Raw genomic sequence first — 17,105 nt, forward strand, 5'->3', positions numbered from 1 at the left:
AACCATAAACTTGACAACCATAGTCCAAACGTGACAGAACTAGAGCACGATAAAGACGGAGGAGGAGGGAACGGTCCGCACCCCAAGAGGAGTGGGCAAGGAAGCGAAGGACATTGAGTTTTCGGAAACATCCTACCTTCAGGAGTCTGATATGGGGCAGCCAAGTGAGCTTGTTGTCGAAAAGAAGACCTAGGAAACGAAACTGTGGAACCACAGGCAATCTTTGTGCAGCGAGATAGAGCTCTGGATCAGGGTGGACCGTAGTACGGCGACAGAAGTGGACCACCCGCGATTTTAAAGGAGAGAATTGAAACCCGTGTGAGAGGGTCCATGCAGAGGCACGCCGTATAGCCACCTGGAGCTGCCGTTCTGCAGATGGCATCGAGGAGGAACTAACCCAAATGCAGAAATCATCCACATACAGGGCAGGGGCGACCAAGGGACCGACAGAGGCCACAAGTCCATCGATAGCAATGAGGAAAAGAAGGACACTCAAGACAGAACCCTGTGGGATGCCCGTCTCCTGGGTCCGTGGAGAACTAAAAGCAGTACCAACTCGAACTCTGAATGACCGATAGATCAGGAACTGGCGGATAAAAATCGGGAGTGGGCCCCGAAGACCCCACTGATGAAGGGTTAGTAAGATGTGATGGCGCCAGGCCGTGTCGTAGGCCTTGCGAAGGTCAAAAAACACTGCAACCAAATGGCGGCGCTGGGAAAAAGCCTGCCGAACTGCGGATTCCAAGCGAAGCAAATGATCGATTGGAGATCGTCCCTCTCGAAAGCCACACTGGTAAGGGGACAATAGATCCCGAGATTCGAGGACCCAAGTGAGCCGACGGGCTACCAGCCGTTCAAGTAACTTACAACCAACATTGGTCAAACTAATTGGCCGATAGCTGTCAACAGATAGGGGGTTCTGACCAGGCTTAAGGACAGGAACCACAATGCTATCCCTCCACTGAGAAGGGAAGTCACCCTGGAGCCAGATACGGTTAAACACCCGAAGAAGATGGTGCCGTTGTGGAGCACTGAGATGTTGAAGCAGCTGGTTATGAATGGAATCTGGGCCAGGGGCCGTATCATGAGAAGAAGATAGAGCAGAAAGAAATTCCCATTCAGTGAAAGGTTCGTTGTAAGATTCTGACTCACAAGTGGTGAAACATAAGGTGACAGCTTCAGCCTGCTGTTTTTGATGAAGGAAAGCAGCTGGATAGGAGGCCGACGCTGATGCCACTGCAAAATGGGTCGCAAGATGTTCTGCGAGAACTAATGGGTCCGTACAAATGCCATCTGGGAGGTGAAGGCCTGGGAGGGTGGACTGCCGATGGCAACCTTGGAGAGAGCGAAGTGTAGCCCATACCCGTGACAGAGGGACAGTGGAACCAAGGGAAGAAACGAATCGTTCCCAACATATCCGTTTGCTCTGTTTAATTAAATAACGGGCTTTAGCGCGAAGGCGCTTAAAGGTAGAAAGGCTGGCTACAGATGGGTGCCTCTTAAAGTGTTGCAAAGCTCGACGGCGATCACGGATGGCAATGGCAATGGCCGTACTCCACCACGGGACTTGCCGACGACGAAATTGTCCAGATGAGCGCGGGACAGCAAGGTTAGCAGCGCGAACAATCGCGGCAGACACGTCACGTAGGACGTCATCAATACAACCCAACAAAGAGGGAGAAAACTCTACCTGTGCAGTATATAGAGGCCAATCGGCGCGGTGGAAAGACCAACGAGGTAACCTGTCCATCGGGGAGCGGGAAGGGAGCGTGATAATCAACGGGAAATGGTCACTATCACAAAGGTCGTCGTGTGGCGACCAGTGTAATGAAGGGAGGAGAGAGGGAGAAGAAAGAGAAAGATCAATGGCAGAAAAGGTACCATGACCAGCACTGAAATGAGTAGGGGAGCCATCATTAAGAAGGCATAGGTCGTGGTCTGCAATAAATTGGTCTATAAGAAGACCTCGTCTAGATGGAAAGGCACCGCCCCACAAAGGATGATGAGCATTAAAATCCCCAAGGAGGAGGAAGGGAGGAGGAAGTTGCTGAAGAAGGGTGGTTAAGGCAGCAGGTGTAAGTGTCCTGTCAGGAGGGAGATAAAGATTGCAAACTGTGACTGCAGGGTCTAAGTGGACCCTAACAGCAACCGCTTCCAATGTAGTGTGGAGAGGAATCCACGTGCTAGCAATGTCTGTACGGACCAACGTACAAACGCCACCAGAAGCCCGCAAGGGTCCGACCCGATTTCGACAGAAAACACGGAACCCACGGAGGGTCGGTGAGTGAGCATCAGTAAAATGAGATTCCTGGAGAACCACACAAGCTGCTGAGTAGGACGAAAGAAGAGATTTCAATTCCGGAAGGTGACGATAGTAGCCATTACAATTCCACTGGAGAACCACAGAACGATGGTTTAAATGAGGGCTGAACACGCTAAATCCAGTCATACCGCCGGGTCCCCACCCGTCACCGACAAGGAGGGGGCGACATCCATAAACGACAGGTCAGAATCCGGTTGTGAAGCCGGGGAAGGGACCTCTGGTGACACCAGAGGCTCTTTGTCCCGGGACTTATGTTTCTTCTTCTTTTCAGGCTGAGATCGAGGAGGGCTGTGTGGCATAATGGAGCCAGCTGCAGCAAGATCAGGAACAGAAAGAGACCGGGCGACCGGGGGGCCGATAGACCGCGGCTCTCGCGGTCGCCGCGCTGCAGCAGACCTTTGACCTGGAAGGTGCCGGGAAGGGGCATCCCGGGAGAGGCGCCCTTGACCGGCAGACGCCGAAGGAGTGGGACACTTCTCCGGCTGGGGAGGGGGAGCAGCGCCCAGAGGAGAAGGGGTGGGAGCCGCAGGGGAGGGGGGAAGGAGAGGGGTCCGGGATGGGGGTAAGGAAGGGGGAGGAAGGGATGAAGATGTAACCAAGGCGTAACTAGATGTCATGGACACAGGGTGCAATCGTGCGTATTTCTTACGGGCCTCTGTGTAGCTTAAACGATCAAGAGACTTATACTCCTGTATCTTTTTTTCTTTCTTATAGACGGGGCAATCTGCTGAACGAGGAGAATGACTACCACGACAATTCACACATACAGGAGGGGGAACACAGGGACTCCCCTCATGGAGTGGACGTCCACAGTCACCACAGAGAGGGTCCTGGGTACAGCGAGAAGACATGTGGCCAAAACGCAAGCACTTAAAACACCGCATAGGAGGTGGGATGTACGGCTTCACATCACAGCGATAGACCATAATCTTAACTTTCTCAGGAAGGGTATCCCCTTCAAAGGCCAGGATAAAGGCACCAGTATCAATACGATTATCTTTAGGACCCTTCTGAACACGCCGAACAAAGTGAACACCCCGCCGTCCGAGATTGTCCCGAAGTTCCTCATCAGTTTGAAGGATGAGGTCTCTGTGAAAAATCACACCTTGTACCATATTTAGAGACTGGTGAGGGGTAATGGACACGGGAATTGTGCCAAGATGGGTACAGGCACGAAGGGCCGCAGATTGGGCAGCCGAAGCAGTTTTTATCAGTAACGAACCCGACCGCATCTTGCTCAGGGAGTCCACTTCGCCGAACTTGTCTTCAATGTGTTCCACAAAGAATAATGGTTTGACACTGGTGAAAGTATCTCCATCAGTCCTGGTGCAAACTAGATAACGGGGGAAAGGTTTGGCCCCTAGACGACGCGCCTGACCCTCCTCCCAGGGGGTAGCCACGGAAGGGGAGGCCGAAGGGGCAAGAGAAGCAGCACTTGAGGAATCAGTACCACGCAGAGAGACGGCCGCAGAAGAGCGGCCAGAGTTTTGGACCCGTATGCGTTTCATCTGCATAGCGTCCGCCCTGATACCACCCACTCCGATCAGGGGCTCTCCTCACGGGCGCCACCCAGCCACAGCAAGGGCCGTCTGGCACGGCGGCCATTGCCGGGAGTTCCGATGCTCCAGGATGACGAGCAACCACTCCAAGGCATGCATGAGGAGGTCACCGCTCAGGTATCAGAAGTGTGATCCCTGTGTGTTCAGGGGGCTCAACCAAAAGGGTACATAGCGACCCCACCACACGGGCTGGCTACCGTGCTGGCTATGCACCCTAGCATCAGACAACGACGTAAAAGAAAAGGTGGAATGTACTATGAGGGCACACGTCGGAGACACTAGGTAAGGTGCTCTTCCCCAAATGGCTCACACTACGGAAGAGAAATTTTGGAATGGAGGTCAAACCCCAGAGGGGGACCAAGGAACGCCAAAAGGAGGAGATGATTACGCAAAAAAAAAAGCCGGAGTGTAGAACCAACAGAACCAGGAGGATAGCGGGGGCCAACATAAGCAAGGACACCAATAGAGAGAGAGGAGAGGGCGAGGGGAAAGGGGTATGGAGGGGAAAGGAGGGGAAGGGAAAGGAAATGCAGCCCGGGAGAGAAAGAAGGCTGCAATGGCTCGGGGCCCCGTGCTCGCCACGCACGTATCCACGAAAGAGTTGTGGACCCCCTGGGGGAAAATGTTATGGAAGAAGGGAAAATACAAACTAGGTAATTGCTGCTCACTAACTTACAATTATTTCAAGCAGTTTTATACACTGCAGTTTCTTTAAACTTCTGATACTTTGGGGATTATAATGTTTTACATGTCTGCCAGTAAGCATTTAGGAAAGGTTTGAAATTGTGTTTAATGTTTGTGGAAGCTTCGTATGTTGAATGCTTGATGGAAGATCATACCTATTACTGAGTAAATCATGGCAATTTTCAATATTACATATATTTTCATCTCAGAAGATTACATTTCTGTTGACCCAGGAAGCTATCACATATCCAAGATGGAACTGGTACTGTCATGAATCTGATTAGCCTTTTCAGTAAAATCAGTGGAATAGTCATTGGAAAAAATTCACTTTGGTCCTGTGTCCATCCTCATCTGATTTATTTTCATGATCTGCATGCAGTTGTCGTTGGTGTAGAATAAACTTACATTTGCACATGACACTAGCATTGTAACAGTATCTGTTAGGACGATGAGTGACATCTGCAAATTACAGCCTCCTTAACCTGCACTGGTGGCGCAAAGGGGATCAAAGGAGAGCAGTGTGGAGTCAAATGATGGAGGCTGGCTGGGCAAGACAATGCTGCGGTATATGAGCAATTATGGTGCATTTGAAGTAGTTGTCTGACGAATGGCACTGCCTTGATTCTGCTGATATGCCAGTGCTTACCTGGAACAATGTACTTACTTGCATGGTAAGACTTCTTGCAATTGCAGATTTTAGGCACAGATTACTGAAGATTATTGGACTTCCCTATGGCGAAATATGGTGTTACTTTTGGCAGGCAAAAGATTAATTCTTTATATCATCTTGCACATCCCTATACATTTCTATACTTCCACTGTGATTAAAGACATCTTGCACTTGGGTGGCTCACAACTGGTGTAGCAGAAGGCACATTATTCCCTGTATTACTTTACTTCCGATGGTCGTGGCAGTATCAAGATAGTAAGTTTGAGTTACCTAAGACGTTCCTCATCTCACAATACCCTTCCAGAGTGTTACCTAACACTCCACATCTTTGTCAGATACAGCATACGACATTGTGCGTGGGAAGTGTTGGTAGTCAAATCTTATTTCATTAACCAATGGACAGAGAACATGACTATGTTAAATATTGAATGGAAGGTTCCTGAAGCATTGCTGCTAACCTTTGATGGGATTGATGTAATTGTGTAGAGATGTGGGTTTACCTGAAGATTGTAGGAGAATGTGACGAACTGATGATGCAATTATCAAGGGAAGTGAATGTGAAAGTGAGAATACCGTCATTAATGCTGTCATTGTTATCTTGTGACTGTCCTTGCTATGGCTATCAATTTTATGAATGTTGGTTTCCAGAAACCAATTATGGTTGATTTGAGATTGTGTAAAATGTATCTGATATGTGCTTGGATGGGCATTTGAGGTCCAGTAAATGTTGGCATCTAAAATGAGGTGACATCAGTTGCCAACAGCTGTTAACCTACAGTTGGTGGCAACACCAAGTCCACAGTTGACTGCTATCTTGCACTGGCCAAGGTTTTGTCAGCGGAAGCTACGTTGCATTTTGTTAAACCTTTATTCCTGTGTTTCAAATCTTTGTTATTGTATTTGCTGTATCATACATTTCAAGGTTCTCTTGGGTCTATTGTGTGTAAACAGTGTTATTTTAATTTATTCCTAATTGTTTACTGACTGCACGTATGATTAACTTTTGATTTAAGAAATTTTAGATCTAGTCATAAAGAGACAGTCAACAGCCACCAGGTGAGTTGGTAGCACCACATTCCTGGGCATTTGCACCAACTGACAACTACACTGGGAACATGACATTCAAACTGAGAAAAAAAATGAGCTCAGCAACTTTTGCATCCAAAAGGCTCTCTCATATTGGACAAACGGTCACAAAAGCAGCGTAGTTTGTTTCTATGCCATCTATAAGTCTTACATAATTGTCTTCTGGACCACCTATTCTCCTTCCCAGACTATCTTCACTGCTTAGTGAAGTGAGTAGACACGTGTGAAGTACAAGAATCTGAAGTATTCTCAGTTGGCTAAACTGATTTGCCAGTGCATCTAAATACATTTAGTTCTCTAATGTGTTTCGCTATCAAGGATTCCATTGTCTGAACACAACTCAGAATTTCACATGTGTAACACCAAATAAAATGAATGACAAGTGACAGGTCACTGCTCTGTGGAGATGCTAAATATGCTGCTCTGTAACTTTTTCCTCTCCTTTCCACTGAGCTCAAAAGTTCATGGAATATTACTCCAGAAGTGGACTATAGCATTGTCTCTCACCACTTATGCTACTCTTATGAACAGACTTCTTACCTAAGGTAAGATGAAGCATAGAAGTTTCATAATTTACAGCTGTTTCAGGGGTCTATGTAGCTTCACATCCGTAGGTGTTACCTGAAAGTGTCCTACATGTGACCCCCATGTGGTACTGGGAGAGCAACAACTGTGTGCCAGACGATAGCTGCACGTCTCCTGAATGTATGCCAAGACATCTAACGGAGAAGGAATGAATCAGCAGTACATCAAAAGATCTTTTCACAGGGCCACATCTCTAGGAAAATGGGAGCAAGTATTTATGTCAAATGAACATCAAGAGCATTAGCAGAAATTCTACGGAACGTTTTTTTGTTGTTTTTGTTTTGGTTTTAGGGCACAAAACTGATATGGTCATTAGCACCCGGTGCGTGACTTAGGAAACAGTAAAAAACCGAAAATGCAAACCAGTGGCTATGGGAACGAAAATCATAAAATTGGAGAAACAAAAAGCAGAAGGAAGGCTTCAAAATCCACTACAGAAAAGGGTGGTTGTCCCAAAAAAAAAAAAAAAAAAAAAAAAAAAAAAAAAAAAAAAAAAAAAGCAGCTTCAAATGACTGACGTCGTTTCACTGGAACTAATAAACTCGAGAACGCGATCGGCTGAGCGCGTGTCATCTGCTAAAATCGACGATATATCAGGCGATAGCTGTAGACGGGAGGGTAAAGGATTAAAATAGGGGCACTCAATTAAATGGTGTCTTACCGTCCACAGCTGAGAGCAGTGGGGACAGAGTGGGGGAGGATCACCGCTTGAAAGATGTCGATGGCTAAAAAGACAGTGCCTATCTGCAGTCTAGTTAAAATTACCTCCTCCCGACGACGCGCGCGGGAGGAAGAGGTCCAAGCACAAGGAAGAGCTTTCACGTCCCGCAATTTATTATGGGGAAGTGTCGACCAATGTGCATGCCATAAATGAAGAACACGACGACATAAAATGCTCCATAGATCGGCGAAGGGAATCGATTGAATAGCTGGCCGGAGAAGAGAGACAGCAGCCTTGGCTGCAATATCGGCCGCCTCATTTCCACAGATAAAAGCGTGTCCCGGGAGCCAGAGGAACGCCACTGAGACACCCCCCAGGTGGAGCAAGCGCAGACAGTCCTGAATCTGGAGGACCAGAGGGTGCACAGGGTAAAGAGCTTGGAGACTTAGGAGAGAGCTGAGAGAATCGGAGCAGATTACGTACTGTATCCGCTGATGGCGGCGGATGTAGTGGACAGCCTGGAGAACAGCGTAAAGCTCCGCAGTATAAACCGAACACTGGTCGGGAAGCCGAAAGTGATTTCGGGTGTCGCCAACAATATAGGCACGAGCCGTCGGTGTAAATAAATGTGGCTTCCGTCATTTGTGCACAGAGCAGCAAATGCCCGATGGTAAACAAGTGTAGGGGTACCATCCTTGGGAAATTGACATAGGTCTCTGAGCAAGTCGATCCGGGGACAGAGCCAAGACGGTGCTGTACCCAAAGTTGTCAAGAAGGTTTTAGGAAAGTGGAAGGAAAGACAATGGAGCAGTTGACAGAAGTGGACTCCCGGTGGTAGTAGGGAGGAGGGCCGGCCTCCATACCCTACATCAAAGGAGGTGTCGAAAAAAATGTCATGGGCTGGATTAGCAGGCATGGAAGACAGATGGCTAGCCTAACGACTCAGGACTGCTCGCTGATTGGACAGCGGAGGTTCAGCAGTCTCAGCATAAAGGCTTTCCACAGGGCTGGTGTAAAAAGCTCCAGACACTAAACGTAATCCACGGTGGTGGATAGAGCCGAGACGACGAAGAAGAGACGGCAGAGCAGAGGAGTAATCTATGCTTCCATAGTCCAATTTCGAGCACACTAAGGCGCGATAGAGGCGGAGAAGGACCACTCTGTCCGCTCCCCAGGAGGTACCATTCAGGACACGGAGGGTGTTGAGGGATCGAAGACAGCGAGCCGAAAGATAGGAAACATGGGAGGACCAGCACAGTTGTCTGTCAAACATAAGACCCAAAAATTTAGCGACGTCTGAAAACGGAAGGTTGACAGGACCTAGATGTAAGGAGGGCGGAAGAAACTCCTTACGTCGCCAAAAATTACCACAAACGGTCTTACTGGGAGAAAAACGGAAGCCGGTTTCGATGCTCCAAGAGTGGAGGCGATCGAGACATCCTTGAAGACGTCGTTCAAGAAGGCTGGTCCGTTGAGAGCTGTAGTAGATCGCAAAATCGTCCACAAAGAGGGAGCCCGAGACATCAGGAAGGAGACAATCCATAATTGGATTTATGGCAATAGCAAACAGTACAACACTTAGCACAAAGCCCTGGGGTAACCCATTTTCTTGGGAGAAAGTACGGGAGAGAGTAGTGTTCACCCGCACTCTAAATGTGCGCTCTGTCATAAATTCGCGAAGAAAAAGGGGCAGCCGACCTCGAAAGCCCCAAGAGAACAGTGTGCGGAGGATGCCTGTCCTCCAACAGGTATCGTATGCTCTCTCCAGATCAAAAAATATTACTACTCTTTGGCGTTTCCGGAGAAAATTTTTCATGATATAAGTGGAGACAGCAACAAGATGGTCAACTGCAGAACGATGCTTTCGGAATCCGCATTGGGCAGGTGTTAGAAGACCGTGGGATTCAAGTCACCAAGCTAAACGGTAATTCACCATGCGCTCCAAAACCTTACAGTCTACTCGTGAGAGAAATGGGGCGATAGCTAGAGGGGAGATGTTTGTCCTTCAAGGTTTCGGAACAGGAATGACGATAGCTTCCCGCCATCGTCTGGGAAAAGTACTGTCGGTCCAAATTCGATTATAAAGGCGAAGGAGGTAACGCAGACTATGGGTTGATAAATGCAGCAACATTTGGACGTGGATATCATCCGGTCCTGGGGCGAAGGAGCAAGAAGAGAGTGCATGTTGGAGTTCCCGCAAGGAGAAAACACTATTGTAGCTTTCGCGATTTTGAGAGGAGAAAGCAAGAGGTCGCACTTCCGCTGCACGTTTCTTCGGGAGAAACGCTGGCGGGTAATTTGAAGAGCTCGAAATCTCGGCCAAGTGCTGACCCAACGAGTTAGAAATTGCGACGGGGTCCACTAATGTGTCATGCGCGACAGTGAGCCCAGAGACTGGGGAGAAACTAGGCGCGCCTGAGAACCATCGAAGACGACTCTACAATTACGAGGAGGGCGTGAAGGTGTTAAATGAGCTAATAAAGAATTTCCAGCTTGCCTTCTTGCTATCGCGGATGACACGACGGCATCGCGCTCGGAACTGCTTATAGCGGAGACAGTTGGCCAAAGTAGGATGGTGGCGGGAAACGCTCAGAGCACGTCGCCGCTCACGTATTGCATCACGGCATGCCTCGTTCCACCAAGGAACTGAGGGGGCGCCGGGGCAATTCGGAGGTCCGTGTAATTGAATGTTCCGCAGCTGTAAGAATAACGTCGGTAATATGTGTGACCTCATCGTCGACGCTAGGAAAGTGACGCTCATCGAATGTCGCTGGAGTCGAAAAAGTGTCCAATCGGCTTGGGCAAACTTCCAGTGTCTCGGGCGCATATATGGCAGTTGTGGCTGCAATCGAAGGACACATGGAAAGTGGTCACTCGAGTGTGTGTCAGCAAGGGCGAACCATTCGGAGCGCCGAGCTAGCGGAACAGATCCAAATGAGACAAAATTGGTCGTGGAGGCATACAAAAATGTAAGGTCCCCAGTGTTGAGACAAACTAGATCCACTTGGCGGAAGACGTCTAGCAATAGTGAGCCACGTGGACAAGGATGTGGAGATCCCCAAAGCGGGTGGTGGGCATTGAAGTCCCCAACCAGCAAATATGGGGGTGGAAGCTGACAAAGAAGATGAAGAAAATCAGCTCGTGCCATTGGTGTGGACGATGGAATGTATACAGTACAAAGCGAGAACGTGTCTCCGGAAAGGGAAAGAAAGACGGCGACAGCTTGGAAGGAAGTGTTTAAGTGGCGGCGGCGGCGGTTTGTGTTTAACGACTTCGTTGTCGACGGGACGTTAGGGACGGAGCGCAAGCTCGGGTTAGGGAAGGATTGGGAAGGAAATCGGCCGTGCCCTTTCAAAGGAACCATCCCGACATTTACATTGAACGATTTAGGGAAATCACGGAAAACCTAAATCAGGATGGCTTGAGACGGGATTGAACCATCGTCCTCCTGAATGCGAGTACAGTGTGCTAACCACTGCGCCACCTCGCTCCGTAAGTGTGGAAGTGGATTGGGGGTAATGGAGAGTATGATGGAGAAGAATCACGAGTCCTCCATGGGGTGGAGTGCCTTCAACAGAGGGGAGATCATATCGGACAGACTGAAATGGGGGAGAACAAAGCGGTCATGGGGACGCAGCTTTGTTTCCTGAAGACAAAAGATGACCGGTGAGTAGGATCGTATAAGGACCGACAATTCATCCCGATTGGCTCGAATGCCGCGGATATTCCAGTGGATAATGGACATAGGGTGAACAGAAAATGGAGGAATGTGACAAAGGTTACTGTCAACTCGTCGCCTGCTCAGAGCTTGCGACCGACAGCATGGAATGGCATTCAGCCGAAGGCAGAAGATCCTGATCCATAGGTTGTTCAGGAACAGCTCCTGCCACCAGCGATCGGCCGGTTGATAGGCCGCCAGCAGTACGCCTAGGCGACGCAGAAGACGGCCGAGAGCGATTTCCGCCAGGTGGTGCTGTAGATGGGACACGCCTTGGCGGAGAAAGAGATGAACTGGGTTTCTTAGTAGCCTTCTTGGAAATATGATGTTTAGATGGAGGAGGAACCGATATTTGCGAAGTTGGGGTGTGTAAAAAATCTTCACGAGTATGCTCTTTTTTCAGAATCTTTGTGTCTGACTTTTGGGCTCGAGATTTAGCAGAACCCGATGAAGGGTGAGCCATAGAATGGGCAGGCGAAAGTGGTGAGGTTGAACGGGCGATCTTTGCGCTGGCCGATCTGACAACTGTGGCACTAAAGGTGAGGACGCAAGTCTGCGTGGCCGCCTTCTTTGTTGGCCGAGGAGAAGCAAGGACAGTGCTGTATTTTGCTGTCTGAGGCACGGTGGGCTGTCGACTGGCGAATAATTTTCGAGCAGCAAAGGTCGACACCTTTTCCTTCAGTCTGATTTCCTTGATGAGCTTTTCGTCCTTAAAAACGGGGCAATCTCGAGAGGAAGCAGCGTGGTCACCCATACAGTTGATGCAGCGAGGGGATGGAGGTGGACAAGCACCCTCATGGGCATCCTTGCCATACGTAACACATTTGGCCGAATTGGAACAGGACTGGCTGGTGTGATTGAACCACTGACACCGATAGCAACGCATAGGGTTTGGGACGCAAGGGCGAACGGAAATTCTCATAGCCTGCTTTGATTTTCGATGGCAGTTGCACTTTGTCAAATGTCAAGAAGACAGTGCGGGTTGGAACGATGTTTGACCAGGGCGTAACGGCTGTTCATAGAGTTATGAAAAGGGTTGACACAGACAGGTAGTGCTGAGTATCTTCGTCAGACAATCCATCGAGGGAGCGTGTACAAACGGCTCCACCCGAGGAATTTAAACTGCGGTGCGCTTCAACCCGGACAGGGAAGGTGTGGAGCAGTAAACTACGCTGCAATTTTTGTGCCTGGAGGGCACTGACTGTTTCTAACAACAGGGTGCCATTCCGTAATCTAAACAGGACTTTACAGGACCTGCAATTGCGTCGACACCTTTCTGAATAATGAAAGGGTTGACCGTGGAGAAGTCCTGACCTTTGTCAGACCGAGAGACAACTAGGAACTGTGGCAACGATGGAAGAACTGTCTGTGGCTGAGACTCAGTGAACTTACGCTTGTGAGCAGACATAGTGGAAGGTGAGGAAACCATTGCGGAAGAATCCCCCATGATTACCAGCATCTCTGATGGCGCGCTCCTCCCTTGTGGGGGCCCTTTCTGAGGGCACTCCCGCCTTAGTTGATTGTTCACACCTCAGGTCACAACTCGCGACAAACGGACGGAGGGAGGGAGGGAGGGACCAATCGGCACTTTCAGAAGGTATCAGCTTGGGTAATCACCCGTCCCTGGGCCTGGCCGTTACCAGGGGGTACGTACGTGTCCTACCTGTCTACCCGGGGCGGGGAATTACGCGTTACCCCGTCACCGGCTACGCATGGAAGTGCGTGGGTCGGCCTTCAGACACGCACAGGGAGGAAAAAAGAGAAAGGGAAAGGAAAGAAGAGGGGTCTCAAACGCCGCAGCGGAGAAAAGGGCAAAGAGAAGAGGGAAGGAATAGAGAAGGATAGAGGAAGGACGAAGACTTGCAAGTGTGGAAAGCAAGGGATTTGTAACAGTTTTGAGCATCTGTCTCCGGACGTAGGCACAAACCATACTCCGAGAGGGGGAGAAAGGGAAGGAAAGAGCCAGAGGTGGGGGGGGGGGGGCGAAGATGGGGGACGGGGAAGGATGCGGAAGGGGAAGGATGCGGAAAGGGAAGATATGCAGCCCGGAAAGGAAGGACCGTCACATTAGCTCGGGGTCCCGTGCTCGGTACGCACGTGTCCACGAAGGAGTTGTTGACCCCCTGGGGGGACCTTACCACGATGACGGCACTCTTTGCTAAAAGCAGCGTACACTGTAATTGAGGGCAATGGCCACAGAACGGTTGAACATTGTTCATTCCTCTCCTGAAAGCCTTTCCTGTTGCCTTTTCCATTCCTCTATTCCAAAAAATATGTAAATATCTGACAGACGGACCATTGTACATACACAGCCTGTGTTGCTGTCACGTTTGTTGACGACACTGGTTTTGTACCGAGGTTAATGCTGACGTGAAAATCTAAAGAATGCTAAACATTCACATAATCAAAGCTGATTTACTTTATAATTTAACAGATTTTTTCCACACTCTCTCACTGCGTACTTCCAAATTTTTTTTTTTTTTTCAACCTTTGGTGCACCATCTCAGGAGATTGCCGTAGTACAGTGTGGAGTAAATGTAAACAAACAATCCTGGTGTAGTAAGAAAATGCTGAAGCATGCATACAGTTCCTACTTTCATTCTCACCTTTAATCTGGGGACACTTTTGTGAAACTTTAAAGCATCTATGAGCACATTCAAACTGCAAAACAAAGGCAGTTAGAATCATGTTTGGATGAAAACCTACGCTTGTGTAAAACTATGCAAAAGATTCCTGGTATTCCTCATTTACCATGTAGCTAAATTACAGAAAATAAAAGTAGAAGGGAAGTACAGTATATTCAAGAATCATCACTACTTTACCAGCCAAAGAAGAACATTATACATCACTCACATCAGGTTTGCAGCAACGCTGCTTTCACACCATTGAAAAATACCTAATTTTATGAAATATACAATGCGCACACTTCATGAATTAAGTGTTATTTGCAGCATTAATGTACACAAACTGATTTCACTCGTGCAACCTACTTACCGGTAGACTTTCCAATGTCATATGCGTAAGCTGCTTTTGGAGAAAATGGGACCAAAATTGAATAGTGGGTTTTCTGAGTACAAAACAGCCCTCAACTGGTCTCCATTTGTTTTGAATTGCAGTATTAAGGTAAACTTTTTTCCTGAACAAATAGCCAGTTTTTTGGCTGTTTGGGATCTTAATCCTCGTGCTTATATCGGCAAACTTCGTTTTATGGAGTCATTCAGTGTCTTCTGTTTATTATGTAAATTGAAGGAGAGGGGAGAAAGGGAGGGACAGGAATATTGACATGTGCTGTATCAGGACTCTGCACAGCATCAATGGCAATGAGCGAATCCCAGGCCAGCACTCTTATTCAAAGTTGGGAACCACAGCGTCACCCAGACAATGTTTATCTCGGCTATCTTGGCGCACCTCTTTCTAACTTATGCCACCTGCCTACAGTCCCTGTTCATTTCCTCCATGCTCACTACTTTCTGATTCCTGAAGGAGACCAGACACTGAATGTGCTGGATCTATTGCCCATTGACGCGAAGCAGTTTTGAGTGTGTGGTGTGTTTTCTCTTGAACAGGTCTGAAAGAATGGACACTGTGGATTTGTGTAATTTCATATTAGTCAGTGCACCACGTACTGAGGTTAGAGTGATGCTGTCTGCCCACCATTAATTTAGTTTCATTCCTATTGTGACATTTGATAATATGATGATTGTTTCTGTTGGTATAGGACTCCATCCACACAAAGGTGTACATTAATGGCATATGCTTCAGCATAATCCAACATCTAACTTTGTGGTCTGCACAACTGAGGGTGTGTTAAGGAATGATCCCATGTATGTAATGGTTTGTTTGTGACCAATTGTGTGTGACCCTCAGCATAGATATTTTTCCAAATCCTGGAATGGCTTGTGTACACAAATTATCAGCCGATTTTGGATAAAAGGAATTCTTAGATGCTGGTTATCTCGAGTGAATGATTTTACACGTGATGGATACCACAAAATATGGGTATGGCAAAAAAGCATTTCATTGCAGCTGTTCCTCAAGGTCCCATGTCAAAGGTAATAATTGAATTCATGCTTCTCTGTTCAAGTATTGCTTATTGAAGTCCAAGAACTAATGACAGCTCCATGCTCACAAATGATTACAGCTATCTTTTCAGCATAATGAATAGTGCAGGAAATGTCTTCATACAATCTGAAGTTGTATTTGTATATATCCATGCATCGACCATGTATCTATTTTTGTAACTACTTTTATCTGTCCAACTATTTAAATCCTATGGCATGTGGGACAACGGTGTGCATTGCTATTATATTTATGTTAACTTTGCTATCTTTGTTTCCCTATTACAGATGTAAGTAGTTGCTTGATTGTATGTTAAAATATGTTCATTTCACTTTCTAACGTAGCACAAATATTTCCATTTCAGTGCAAGCGAAAAAACATGTCCTGAATTCAGAGGCGCCAATTTTTGTGAGGTATGGTATGGTATGCTCATGTTTGATATAATTAAATCTCTTCTTGTCCACCTAGTACTAATACTTGATGCTGTGCTAGTCTTCAAATGTAATTTTAGTGTGTCAACTGCCAAATAGAATTCTGTTGATAAACCGTCTCCAATTAATATCAGCAACTTTTATGTCTTTACAGTGCACTCAGCGAGACAGATATACATCCTGTGGACCTTTATCCCATGTCCAGCTTGAATCCATGGGCACCGGTGTTCCACAGGTAGAGTATAATTGTGTTCAAAGCATCATTGATAGTTGCACGTCCCTCCCCCCTCCCACATTGGCATTCTCCCTCTCCCCTACCCCCTCTTTCCCCCTAACCACCTTTTCGGCACTGCCCTCTTCTCTCCACCCTCCCTTTATCCCTCTACATCTTCAAGTTTCTCTCCTTTACCCCCTTTCCCCTTTCCCTCTGAAGGTGCGCGTCGGGATTTTGTGCTGCAGCTTCCGAGTTGACAACTTCTTGTACCACACAGTATTTTTAATAAGATTTGACTCCCATGGCAGCTGGCAAGGAAGCTCAGCAGAGCACACCTGTATACCTGGGTGCCCTACTGGATGCCGGGGAGGGTACCACGGTGACTTTGGTGGTGGGGGAGACACGGCAGAGTCTGGCAGCGGCCTCGTCGACATAACAGAGGTGAACAGGCCGGTGCTGAAGGAGCTGCCGACATTCATGTACACCCTTCGTGCCCTGCAGCTGGTGAGCCTGGCCCCGCAGTTACTAGTCACTGCTGACAAATACGGTGTGGCGAGCCTGAAGGCCCAGTGTGAGCAGCAGCTGGTCACTGTACTGACAGTGGAAAATGCAGCGGCCACAGCTGTTCTTGTGGTGCAACACTGGTGCCCCGGCCTTAGGCAGACCGCCGTCTCCTCCGTAAAGGGCCACATGTACCAAGTGATGTCTTCTGGCCGTGTGTGCATTGCATCAGCCCAGCCCTGCGTGGCCATCATAGAGGTCAGCAGGCTGCTGGCGGAGACACCACCTGAATTCAGGCCCGGCGCAGCTCCCCGCCACACTACTCCGCCACACTACTCCGCCACCTGATGACGCGGCCATCTCTCGCCTCCAGAGTCTCTCTGAAGAGGAAATAGGGGGGGGGAGGCTGATAGAGGTGGCCAAGGAGAGTGTGGCAGAAGAGCTGCGCGAGTTACTGTTGGCAGGGGCCAAAAGCAGGAGCTGGTGGATATACTGAGACAACGCTGACATATGGCATTAAGCAAACACCATTAGTTACATCATATGAGGTGCACTTTAAAAAATAGAAAGCATGCTGGGCCCATAACCCGGAGGTCCATGGATCGTAACCATGC

At 48.2% G+C, this 17,105-nt stretch overlaps 1 protein-coding gene across 1 annotated transcript in view; it reads left to right on the forward strand.

Annotated features, from left to right (window-relative positions):
* LOC126471342 (speckle-type POZ protein-like) overlaps positions 1-16,839 on the forward strand; it is a 42,430-nt gene extending 25,591 nt beyond the window's left edge. The window contains exon 2 of the mRNA XM_050099462.1: positions 16,299-16,839. Coding sequence (XP_049955419.1) covers positions 16,299-16,839 — 541 coding nt within the window. The remainder of the gene's footprint in view (positions 1-16,298) is intronic.
* The last annotated feature ends 266 nt before the right edge of the window (positions 16,840-17,105 follow it).

This window comes from Schistocerca serialis, chromosome 3, assembly GCF_023864345.2.
Source record: "Schistocerca serialis cubense isolate TAMUIC-IGC-003099 chromosome 3, iqSchSeri2.2, whole genome shotgun sequence".
Lineage (NCBI taxonomy): Eukaryota > Metazoa > Arthropoda > Insecta > Orthoptera > Acrididae > Schistocerca > Schistocerca serialis.